Raw genomic sequence first — 13,209 nt, forward strand, 5'->3', positions numbered from 1 at the left:
AACAACCAGTTGCAGGGGGAGCGGCAGGGTATAGACTTCAACAATTTCCGTGGCGTAACAACTGGCTTGCAGGATTCCTGAAAAATGAACAATCAGCCCTTGCAGACCAGTAAGAGGCAGCTCCAGCGAGGAGAACACTGCAAAAATGTTTTCTAAACAACGGTAAAATAACTGAAGCCCAGACTATTTCCTAAGTCAAACTGTATGGAATCAAAATATTTACCAGAAGCTGTGGGGCAAAGTAAAATTTCACCGTGGCTGACGTATCTCTAAGACAGGCAAGGGCTGCACACACGCCTGCCGACGTCAGAAAGCGCAGGTACCACCCTGCCTCCTCACAGCCTGTTCACGGCCCAGGGCTGCTCGGAGACCCCGGCTGAGGGGCACGTGTGGCCCCTGCACAGGCGCGGGAGGCTGGGCCACGGGGTTAAGGCTGGAGGCGGCCGGGAGGCTGACAACCCGCGGCTCTGCACGCCCTCACGGCTCTGCTGTTCTGTACCTACGGCCACACACTCCGCCAGGAAGGACAGATCACTTTGTTCCTCTGTGAACAAAGGCCTTCAAGATGGCACGTTACAATGGAAGTAAAATTTCTAAATCTCAAGGATTGTCCTAAAGCATAAACGAAGAGCACTTCTGAAATGCTGCTCAAAACGTGCTGAGAAGCTACGTAATGCAAAGCCTGGGGGCAAAACGCGGGGAGAGGCCGACTGCAGGTATTTCAACTTCTACACTCAAGTACATTCAACGCACACACCACCAACGTATAAAAGCCTCAACCAGAGTTCACGAAACCTCCTGTTGGGGAGAAACTGCGTGTGAGGCACAGTCCCGGCTGAGTGTTCTCAACTATGACTGCGTTTTAGGGCACATCGCTTCCCTTACTGCATGAAGAATAAAGACAGTTTCAACCCCCCGCAGGGACATGAAGCACATGTGGAAATGTCTGCCGTGAGATGTTCTAAACGTGAGAAGCAGAGGGTAAGTGGGAATCTGTTCAACGTTAATTGTTAATTTTTTTAGTGGACTGCTTAAGCTGTAAAGTACTTCAGCATTTTTTTAGGTTATAGACAGTTGTCGCTAAAAATTAGGAATATTAATTATTTTAGTGAATGAGAAAAATGGAACAATCTGTAGAAATTTTAGACTGTTATAAACTGTCTAAAAATATTTTAGTCTATTTGAAATTCTAAAAGCATGTGTCATGTTTCTGCCAACATACTAGGATTTTTTCTTAGGAGCAGGATACAGAGCACTGAGTTCTCTCAAAATTGCATCTGTTTTGGTCAGTTTTGTTCGACTCTATCGTCATCCTTATGGGAAGATGAGAATAGTGACGGTGCCCATTCTACCAGGCACAAGGGGGGAATTAAGGGCCACCAAGTGTCCTTTCTCCATTAAGCATATGAGACCTTGATGAAATCCTCTACCCTCCCTGCCCCCCCCCAAAAAAAACCCAGCCAGAATGGGAAGAACTGCCACAGCCTCAGTACTTCTACAAAAGACTTCATGCCAGAGACTTAAATTTTTCCAGAGCCTGCCAGACATCTGACAGCTCTCTCCCGTAATGATCTAGTCTCCATATGAGATACAAACCACATGAGCTCATTTTTCCACTACTATAAACCACTTCTCATCAACAACTGTATAAATTAGGAAACCGAGTGAGAAAAGTAATCCTCTTAGAAAAACAAATCACCACCTAATGGTATTACCTAGAAGTCACCTTTGAGCGACTCCTCAGAAACTCCTCAGGAAAGGTGCTATTTGCCAAGACTCTCCTGTCAGTGGACGGGGTCCTGGGCCCTTTCCCCTGACACTCTCTTCATGGTTATTATGAGCAGAGACTCTGGCCATTGTGGTTAACATTTGTGCCAAAGAAATGTAAACATCAGGCAGATTACCGACTTGTGCTGGAGCCTTGGGACCACGACCCCCCACGGAGGGCCCCTGAGCGTCACACACCGCGGGGAAGCAGGCCCCACGTGTCCCGGGACACATCCCCAGAGCTGAGGTCACGGCGGCCGCGCACCCAGGGGCGGGGGGAGGAGACGTGACGCTGGTCGGGAGACTACCTGGTCTCATGGGCACTGCTGATGGGTTTGGGCGGCGCAGAGTCGCTGCCGGAGGGGCCGGGGCGACCGCTGGCGGCGGTGGCAGTGACAGTGGCAGCGGCGGGGCTGCTGAGGCTCCGCGTGTCCGCAGGCACGCTCCGGGTGCTGGGAGGAGAAGAAGAGCTTCAGGAACACAGGTGAGACAGCGGATGGGCTCTCACGTGGTTTCCATTAAAAATAAAGTCGGGTGAGGAAGCCAAAAATAATTTTCAAATATAAAATGCAAACTGTTCTTTGAGATTCAGGTCTAGATGTGAAAAAGAAAAATAACTAATTTCGAACTAATTATTTTCAACAATAATTGTGGTCCTTTCCTAGCAAGTAATGTAAAAAAAAATAAACTTTTAAAAACTGATTATACAGGGGAGAAAAGATGCTCACTACTTCAAGATGCAGAAATGCCACCACATTCAAAGTAAGTATTTTGAATGTACTAGAGTTTCCGAACTCACTTTAGAATTTAAGTTGCTTCGTAGTTACATACACACATAAAAGTCAAGACTGGAAGGATCACTCCAGTTTTTTCTCCACTTTTAAAATGACATTTAGTTCCTTTTTTCAAATGTTTACCATGCTATGCACACTCAAATTTGTTTTCCTAAAGTTATTTTTCAAAGAAAGGAAAAGGAAGAATTATTCCAAAGCTGGAAAGCATTTAGTAGCTTGAGGTTATAAATAAGCTGAGAAACTAAGTTATCTTGAAAGGTGCAAGTCTGTTTTAAACTTGCAGGTCTTCTTTTGTAACTAAGGCACTGTGGTACGTCTTCAAGATAACGAAAATAAGAGCTTTTGAAAATGTATAAACAAGAACACAGAAAACAGTATTTGGTATCAGAGCAAGCATCAGCAGCTCTTGAGCGTCAGCACGCACATCAGAGAAGAATCCAGAAAGCAAACAACTAGACAAGCACCAAATACCTGAATCCCTCTGGAGTTGGGATGATCAGATGCGGGTTAGGAGGGTCGCTATGGCATCGCGGTACCTTCACAGGACGGGGGCTGTTCCGATGAATGGCTGCCAGTGAAAAGAGCGACAAACGCAACTTGTTAAGGGGTCAGCAGAAAACTGTAAAACCAGGCAATTCAGTGGAAATGGGAGGTGGCTTACTTTTGCTGGTGATCAAAATAAAACCATTTATATAAGTAAGAAAATTGTACTACATACACAAATGCTGGGAAAATGTCACTTTTTGAAAGTTAATAAAATTATATTACACATTTTAGAGACAGATGAAAATGTGGTTTCTGTGGCATTTCTCCACTAAAAAGTTCCTTATGTTGTCTGAACTTTTAAAAAGATTCTGGTCAGGGGTGATACTTCAATAGGTTCTGAGTTGGGGAGAGGTCACTGTCATTTTCCTGAGTACTGGGAGTTTTATTTAATTCCTTTAAACCAAATCAGGAGGATGGACACTGGTTTAAATTGATTATTCTTTTCAGAACATGTTTTCTTCTCTTCTTCTTTTAAATATTCTGGTAGAAGGTAAATATGGATAAGATTTAAAACAAAATTTAAAAACTAGATAAAATTTTAACCAAAATTTAAAAAGAGACCTTACCTAGCAATTACAAAAATGCTGACAATTCTACTTCCCCAATGACTAAATGTAACTAGTCATGAATATGATATATTTTGTCTATTTCTCCCTAACATGTTTTCCTCTGATTTTTAACTTTGTTTTAACCCTCCCTAGTTTTTTTTAAGTGTCATATTTTCTCTTTTCGTTAATAATTTTAGTCTACATATATATGTTTTATTCTAAATATGTTTATCCTAAATGAAAACACTTCTTCATGGTTTTTGTTTACTTTTAATAACACTACACAGGAGAGAGAGGAGTACCAAAAACGCAGAGATCTGAAGGGAAAACTTGCAAAACAAAAATCAAGTAATTGTTATGAAGAAACCCAGGCAATTTGTATCTCTGGCTCATTATCTCAACTATCACAACCTTAAATGGAAGTAATTCAATAGGCAAATTCAAAGGCAAAAAGAAAAAACAAAAACCATTTGGTGAGAATGCTGATGTCTCTAATGCAGCAAACGTACTGAGAGCTACTGAGCCCAAAATTACTACAACATTTTCCCATGAAGGTATAAAAATAAAGACATTCTGTTAAAACACACACACCCAAGTTTAACATTCTTCATTCATGAAACAGAACATTTCTTTTAAGAGTATGTGTATCTAACTGTTACAAAACTGTGCTACTTCATTGAAAAGAAAATCCAAATGGCCAATAAACATAAAATAGATGCTCAAATTTCACTAGTGGTGAACATTTATCATAAAGATGTTTTTCATGGCAAAACTAACCAAACAAATAAGGAAATGGTGGAAAGAATTGTATGTAGAATAACCACAATGGACACAATGTAGCCACTAAAGAGAATGAATTGGATCTATACTTGTTGACATGGAGGGATTTCTACAATTGTCAGAGATTAATATCCAATGTGATCCAATTTTTATACAGTAAATGGCAGGAAAAAAAACAATGGCATCTGTGCTTGCGTGATTATATGGGCATAAAGGAAGGTGCAGTAGAATGCGTCCGTGTAACTATATGAGTATACAGAAAATGGAGAAGGTTCTATACCAGACTCTTACCATCTGCTTACAGAGTGTCTGTCTACCCATCCTTATGAGGGCAGAGCAGGGGGGGAGAAAAGAGTAAGCAGCAACGACGACAACAACGTGCTCTCGCTGTCATTAATTCCTCTTGTAAGGAAAGAGCACAAAACCAAATGACGACTCCTGCCATGTGTAGAACGCTACGATTTACGAAATGTCATCACAGTATTGAACCCTCATTAGCATCTGATTTTAAGCATTCGTAGGGGAGGCGCAAAGATGTTCAGTGAGCAGCCCCAGGTCACTCAATGCCAGGCAACCTGGCTCTCCGTCCAGTGCAGTTTCCACCATCCCAGTGGCTGAGAGGACGAAGGCCAAGTCGTGCCCACAGAGAGTGCTGTGAACCGACCGTCCCGCCCGCAGTGTGGGGCCAGGCAGTCAGCGGCTCACATGCTAGCAGTGACGACCTGTGGACTATGTGGGTATGAGGTTTTTTTCCCTTTGTAATATTCTTCTACATGTACGTTTACTACATATATTTTCTACGTTGTAATGTTTTTCTACAATGAAAATGATTCCTTATGTAATAAAATACTTCAGAGAAGTAATTTTTACTGAATTATTTATCATGTATTCTTAGGGAAATATTTTGGGAAATCAGAAACTCAAAGTATTTATGATAATACGCTTAATCAAAAGATTGATGAGACTATAGCACGTTTTATATAAACTGTTCAAATAGTTTTATAAATGATAACTTTCATTTCATAGCAGCCTTGGGAGAAAAAGAGGTATAAACTGGGTGAATTTTAAAGATTAAAGAAATCAAGCATTAAGACCTGGTCTACTAAACTTTCAGTAGCTAGCAAGTACCCTTTAAGATACAGCTGCTGCTCAGTAAATGTACCATTCATGAATTATTTTCTTTTGTGTAAATGAAATGTTTAAGATTTCTAAGTTTTCAGTTTTGGTTGTTTATTACATGTAAATATAGTTTTGCTTTGGTTTACTATCTCAAGAATAGGGTAAGACAGCTGTTTTCTGATACATATTTTGTTTTAAAGTTTCAACATACACTGTAAAGCTACATATCGACTGGAACTGAAAACAGTAATTTAGGTATATTACAGCAGAACTTAACTTCTTTCTTTTTTTAAGTAACACCAAATAGGAATGGGGGGAGCAATTAGGAATTTTCTACATTAGTGAGGAATGGGTACTTTGGAAAGCTGGGAAGGAAACAGACTCATTCTCCTTCAAAAGGTGAGAAAGGAAGGGCAGAACAATTATACTCACAATTATACTCACCCACCTGCAGCAAGAAAGGCCTTGCTTCTTACCAGACAACTATTTCTCTAAGTCTCTCCTCCCCAGGGGAAAAGAATTTAGGGGGGAGAACAGAATGAGAGTGTTGGTGTAACAAGAAAAAACCTGTAGTTAACTAAATACTGTGGGCAAGCATAGACCACCTTGCGCTTGCATTTTAATCTTCCTGTTAAATTCAGAAAGACTACTGTGGAGTTCTCTATGTATACACCTCATTCCTGTAACTTTCATTGTCATTTTCCTGAATATTCTCAGAGAACCTCTATAGCATTTTAAATAACTGCAATGATGAGACAATGTGCTCACCCAAACCAGCAGGTTCTAGGAGAGACGCTCTAACTGGTTTCTTACCAAGGTACAAACCTGTAATAGGACTGTGTGGCTTTCCTATTACATGGCCGATGCATTCATTCATCAGGGCTTGTAAACTCTAGAAACCAAAGGAAATGGAAAAGGAAACGAGAAAAAATGTACACTCAATTATATAAGTCGCACAAATTAGGCTTTCGGTATATTTAAAAGAAAACAGGCTATCCTTAAGTAAATATTTTCAAAGTTAGTTTAGAAGAAAATAGGTATAAACTCTGTGCTTCCACTGCAGCGGGCGTGGGTTCAACTCCTGGTTGGGGAACTAATATCCCGCGTGCTGCACGGCGACTAACACTGAAGTGAAACAGCTATTCCTCGCTCTTCATGGAGCTGCTAAAAAGCAGCGGCACTTTACAAAATAGAAGACCGACATGTGTTTTGTAAGTGCCAGGCTGCACGAACAACCGTACACTGACGTGGTCAGCTGGACAACATTGTTATAAAAAGAGCACTGAACGTCCTACTCTGCTATTAGTGCTTTAACCTCTCGGCATTATCATGACAATTACGTGAAAATATTTCAGAACCGCTTTTAAATTAATACAAAGATACACAATCAGAAATAGAGAGTGATCAACTTATTTGGGGTTTTTTTTAAGGAAAAACACTTTAGAATATCCCATACCAGGAAGTCATCTTCTGGTAAAGCTGAAATGAAAGCAGGTTCAATGGCTTGCAGGAAGTCAAAACCTTGAGTTGCCCACCTGTCACGAGGAAAAGTTCAAGTCACAAAACAATCAAGCAAACGCCATAGTCATTTTAGTCTATACAATCCTGAAAAGTAATCTGACTGGAAAGTTACCATCTAGGACAAAACGCATTTGTGTCTCTGTCATCTGCCTCGTGTTGAGTAAGTTTACATCATGTTTTGAGAAAGACAAATAGCTTTTCAGTAAAGGAACAGGTTACCAATTTCTTTTCCATTTACACTAAATAAGAGGCATAAATTTCATGAAGGAGAAAAGAAGATTAGCAATCAGGACGACCTGTCCAGGGAGAATGTGAACTGCTTAAAGATAACCCATTTTGGAACAATTACAAAAGAAAAAGTTTTCCAAGAGTTATGGGGGTTTCTATGTAAATAGGTTTGTTTTTTAAAAAAAGGAAGAAAAACACTGATCACCAAAGAGTTCAAAATGCTTTTTGTGTCATCTGCTCAGAAATCCCACATAAAATATAAGAATGAAGTATCAGCAACCCCACATGGCTCATGAAGGAGCCACCCTACGTTGTCATTTACCTGGGTCTTGTCCCTCTACCACTCTCACATTTAGTCAGGACGTAATTCATCCATTTCCGGGCAAAGCTTATATACTTGTCTCCTATCTTCTGTCTAAACTCGCCAGACATCAAACGAACGACTTCTTTATGATACTGTAAGAAGGTTTCACGTATATCAAGATTAAGAAGAAAACCATTATACAAATACCTAAACACTATAATGCTGTTTAAATGCCATTTTTCTAAAAACGAAAAGCAAAAGCCAATGAACTTCACATATTCTAAAAAGAGTGTGAAGAGTTATAGAGAAAATAATGTCTTAAAATGCAATTTCACAAATGTCTTCCTCATAAGTTGAAATTAAGAATATGCTTTTATGATATTAAACATCTCTTAAAGAAGGTTTTTAAATGTAAGTGGATAGCTGTTAACACAAAATAAAAACTGAGTAAATATCTGACAGTTTAAAAGTAACCCAGCATTTCTGATATTCAACAGGGATGTAAGATGACATTCTTGACTAAGCTGTGATTACAATAATGAGATCATGAGATTTGCTGTTCAAGATTCCTAATGCTTTCTGTAAGTAAGTTACAAAGCAATCGCAAAATTGTACTGTGTTTTTCCTCTTATTTTGTACCTACCTCGAACCCAAAATTGTACCCTTGAATCATGGCTTCTCGATAATACTGCTGCAACGTGGCAGATTCAGATTCATCAACTTCAGCGTCAAATTCTGAAGTGAACATGTGGTCCACTCGGTCAATGGCATCACTTATTCTGTTGCAAAGCTCTAATGCATCATTCTAAAGAATCCCAAACCACAATTAATCCAAAGTGAAACAAATCACACAATACTTATTGTATTTTAGAGGAAGATTTCTTTCATCATCACACAGACATTGACCATTGTAATATATTCCAGTCATATTTATTTTGGTTATTCAAAAGGAATGACCAAAAATAGGAAAAAAATTAGTATTTTCATTTTTATTTGTATTAGGTATTCTTAAAAACTTATGAAAGACAAGAGGAAAACAGTCCATTTAAAATATGATGCCTAATTACAAGGTGGTCTTTGACTAGATGCTTACAGCTTCGATATCTCTGCCTATCAACCACCAGTTGTTTTCTCCCCTCAGTGGTTGCTCAAGTGTAAGTACGGTTTCAATTCCACAGAGTGAACTATGATTTCTAAATGACCTCCAGTGTTATTAGTCGTACTGTCCTTCTTATCCCCCTGCTCAGGGGTTCTCAACCGAGACCAATGTTACCACCCCAGGGGACACTGGCAACGTCTGGAGATATTTCTGGTTGTCCAAACATGGGGTGGGGGGGTGTTGTGAAATCTACTGGCATCTACTGTGCGAAGGCCAGGGATGCTGCCAGACATCTTACAACACACAGGGCAGCTCCCCCAAACTAAGAATTATTGACTGACCTAAAATGTCACCAGTATGGGGGTTGAGAAACCCTGCCCTAGCTCGAGCTTTGCTGTCTTCCCTAATTAATAGTACAACAGCTCCAAATTGGGTTCCCTTTCCACCCACCCTTAAACACACACATATGTACCCATCTCTATCAGGTAGTTCCTCTACATAGTATTCCAAAATATTCTTCCAAAATCTTTGACAATTCTCTGGGGCTTAGAAGATGACATCCAAAATCTCTCAACAGCCTGATTTTTGCCCACCTGACTTTACTAACCTCCTCTCTCACTACTTTCCACTGTATACACCAAGATCCAAGCAAATCAGACTGCCTGATATTCAGCGAGCCTTCTCATAACCCTGATCCTCACACACCAATGCCCAAATGTTTCTCTTATTGGTCCCTTCCCAATTTGCATCTTTTGAAATACTCCCAAGCTGAAATGCCTCCATGGCAGCAATTCCCAGATGCTACTAGGAGGATCTAATCTCTCCCTCCTCTGTACTTTAGTGTGACAGTTTAGATCCTTAAGGCTACAAGTTCCTTAAGCTCAAGAATAATCAATGTCTTATATAATTTTGTACTCTCCAGAATTCATTAACTCAAACTAAAAGAAAAAACAAAAGTCCCCTGCCCTGGTATCTGAGTGGGGTGACAATCTGTAAGAAAGAATGTTTATAGATAAATAAGACAAATCAGATTGACAAAAGGAAAACAAACGTTTATCAAAACTACTTGTAATTTCAAGAAGTCCTTCTTCTTCAAGAAGTCAAGCCTTAATGTGACTGAGAAGACTGAAGGGCTGCGGGAAAGTGTGCATGAGACCAAGACTGATAAATGGAGTGCAAAATAGGAAGCAGGTGAAAATGGGAAATAATGGCAGAGAAGGCAAGGCTCTGCCTTGTCATGAACTTGAAGGCCTTTCTGCCTGTCTGCAACTAGCTTTCTCAATTAATTTGACTGAATGAAAGAATAAATAACTCTTCTTTTAAATTACACATTTTTGACTTAAGGTGCCTCTAGTAAATACTGGTAATTGCTAAAGGAGAAATAAACTTGGATTAGGAATGAGGAGATCTAAAAGTCCAATACTAACCAACCACGTGACCATTAAGAAGTCATGTGACGATTCAAATTTTTATCCTCTCCAATTCTAATGTTACACAGTTCCAAGAAAGATCCAGGAAATTTTTAACTTAGACACATGGGAAAATGGAAGAGAGGGAGAGTGGGGAGGACACTGTAAGAGTGCAAGTCCCTGGAGTGACTTAAATTATAACAAACTGATTCTGCCCTAGCATTACACCAAACGTAAATAAATTAGTTACGGTAGAATTGATGGTGAAATACCTTCAGCTGCTGCAAAGCTCTGGCGATGACGGGCTGACTGGATGTCTGCTCCTGGCGTAGAGTCATGAGTCCTTCAGTGGACTGCTGGAAAGTTTTTCTATGAATTATGAGATGCGCAGACTCCATGACAACTAGTAAAAGATTATCCACCTGGGAGGAAAAGCAAGCACAGGGCTTAAACACAGACCCACTTAGTGTTCCACTCTAGTTCAACCCCCAGTCCCAAAACAAGACCAACCTCAGGGCCACCAGGCCAGCAACCATCTGATCAGAAAGTAGTTGTCAAGCACAGCTGCTCTCATGGAGCAGCACACTGCAGGGGGCACTGACGGTTCTGATCTCCAGCGCAATGGGGAGGAGTCCCACGGAATTATGTGGGCATGACGTCTTTGAAGTATGCTAGAACTCCAAGAAATTCATTACTCCTGGAGCAGAGTGTGTGTTTGTGTGTGTGTTGAAGCAGCATGTGGAGATAGAAAATGCAGGAACAAGAGCGGGATGAGATGAGGGGCCTTGCATGAAACAGAAACCAAGACTTTATTATCTGTGTTCCTGAACTGATGGTCATTGCAGTATTTTGAGTAGACCTGTGATGAGATGTATGAATTATAAGGATCATTCTGGAAGTACCAAAACAAGCGAACAAATACAGAATTGGAGGGAGGGAAGGCAAGGGTTGAAGCAAGGAGGGCCCTGCAACAGTCCAGGAGAGGGGTGATAAGGTCTGACCACGGCAGCTGCTCTGGGGATGCAGAGAAAGGCTCGTTTACTAGAAAGGCTTCGGTGCCGGGCTAGTGACTAAGTGGAAGTGGGGGGAGGCTGAAATTATATGAACTGTCACATCCTGGTTTAAACAACTGAGTGGACAGAGCACCAGTCACTGAGACAGGGAGAGAAGGCAGATACAAGACAGAAGGCAGATTCGTAGAGCTGAGGGGACAGTTGGCCAGGGTGCCCAGCTCTGGTCTGGCTGAGTTCGAGGTGCACATGTGCACTCACCACCGCTGTTCCAGAGCTGAACACAGAGGCATGAGGAGGCTTCTTACACTCTGAATTACTGAGTTACACAGATTGTCATGCGATCCCTGTTAGGTAGGCAGGTGAAAACCTTGACTACAAAAATGAAAACTTAAGTAGCCAGCAAATCAGAGTACTCGGAGAACTGGGATTTCTGCAACTACAAGTTAAAGGAGTAGATAACTCCTTTCAGATCAGGGGTGGTTGGATCTAACTACATACATGGCTGGAGTAAGGAAAGATATAAATAAAACTTTTCAAATATTTTGGTATAATTGAACATACTTAAAGAATTTGCCCGAATATTTTAGTACAATAATGCTACAAAACTATCTATCAAAACATCAAGGTCTATTTTGGGGAAGTGGACACTTGAGACTGCTTAAACCAATCATTCACGAGCTGCTAACAATTCCTTTTTCCTAAAAGTATTTTAAGTAAGCAATACTGCTTCCAGGCAGGGTGGGGGACGGTGGGGCAGGGACTGGGAGTGAGACAGACCTGCATGCTTCTCAAGGTATCGACAGTCTCCACCTGAGGCACAATTTTGACAGGCTGTGCCTCCCACGTGGCCCAGCTGCCATCTGAGTCCTGAGTGCGGTCACTATGTTTGGTTAGAAGCAGATAGGCGTCAATTAGTAGTTCGTATGAGTCTTTCGAGCAGTCCTTTCCTGCGGCTGCATTGAGTAACTGCAAAATAATACTCTTCTCCTCAGCAAGGGTGTCTGGAACAAACACCTGCAAGTTTTCTAAGCCAGGAATTTGTACCTGGAAAAGAAACAATCCAAAATCTTGAATTAAAGAACATAGTATATTATAGAAATGTTATTTAAAAAACAAAACAAAAAAAACCTAGAAAAAGTCAAGTGGGTTTGGGCAAGGAGATGTGGGAAAGGCATTAATTAGAGCTATGAAGGGAACGGCAAGTCCCGTCGTCCCTGGGCATCCACAGAGGCCTGGTTCCGGGACCCCCTCGGATACCAAGATCTGTGGATGCTCAAGTCCCTTATATCAAGTGGCGTAGTATCTGCACGTAACCTATACACAACCTCCCGTCTACTTCAAATCATCTCTGGATTACTTATGACACCAAATACAATGTGAATGCTAGGTAAACAGTTGCCAGCATGTTGCAAATTCAAGTTTTGCTTTTTGAAACTTTCAGGAATGTTTTTTTCCTAACTATTTTCAATTTGCAGTTCGTTGAATCAGCGACTGCAGAACCCGCAGATACGGAGAGCCGACTGTAACTCAGTTCAGTGTGACTGGAGGAGGGAGAGTGTGACTATACTGGGGGAGAGGCTTGGTAAAGTTTCTCCGCATACAGGGAATCCTCCAATTTCTTTATTTTCAACAACAAAGAGAACACTCATCAGGGGAAGAATGTCAGCCTGAAACAACCTCAGTGAATGCCACTGCAGTGCAGTTTTTATGCAAAACTGCTCCCGCAGAGCAACGCCCTGCAGTGGGCACTGGTGGCTAGGGTCTTCGGCACCAGGAGCAGAATCCCAGGGGAGCATAGGCCGCACGACGTCCTTGAAACAGAAAGTCACCTGACTCAGTGAAAGGCAAAAGATGTTAATACAGATCCACTAATTATTCTTGACAGGGGCACCGTAAAAAGCCCTTTAAAGATCACTGGAACAAGGGGTACATATGTGATTACGTTGTGCGAGTCACACATAAACACATGTGGGATATAACTTCCCGTGACATCATACACATATTCTGAACGTACTAAGCTCAAACAGCTTAAATGGGAGCAAACATGGTGACTCAAAAAGTGGGTCTAGTGATGGCCAGGA

The 13,209-nt window shown here is 41.2% G+C and overlaps 1 protein-coding gene across 5 annotated transcripts in view; it reads right to left on the reverse strand.

The window, feature by feature from the left end:
* MAP3K4 (mitogen-activated protein kinase kinase kinase 4) overlaps nt 1-13,209 on the reverse strand; it is a 113,446-nt gene that overhangs the window by 18,236 nt on the left and 82,001 nt on the right. For 4 of the 5 annotated variants that reach the window (XM_082855864.1, XM_082855868.1, XM_082855866.1 and 1 more), the window contains 8 exons: nt 11,906-12,172; nt 10,388-10,537; nt 8,251-8,412; nt 7,626-7,759; nt 7,011-7,089; nt 6,380-6,446; nt 3,033-3,129; nt 2,076-2,219 (listed from right to left, as the gene is read on the reverse strand). In XM_082855864.1, coding sequence (XP_082711990.1) covers nt 2,076-2,219; nt 3,033-3,129; nt 6,380-6,446; nt 7,011-7,089; nt 7,626-7,759; nt 8,251-8,412; nt 10,388-10,537; nt 11,906-12,172 — 1,100 coding nt within the window. The remainder of the gene's footprint in view (nt 1-2,075; nt 2,220-3,032; nt 3,130-6,379; nt 6,447-7,010; nt 7,090-7,625; nt 7,760-8,250; nt 8,413-10,387; nt 10,538-11,905; nt 12,173-13,209) is intronic. The other variant, XM_082855865.1, reaches the window with a different exon arrangement.

The sequence above is a fragment of the Leucopleurus acutus genome (genome assembly GCF_964270905.1).
Source record: "Leucopleurus acutus genome assembly, chromosome: 15".
Lineage (NCBI taxonomy): Eukaryota > Metazoa > Chordata > Mammalia > Artiodactyla > Delphinidae > Leucopleurus > Leucopleurus acutus.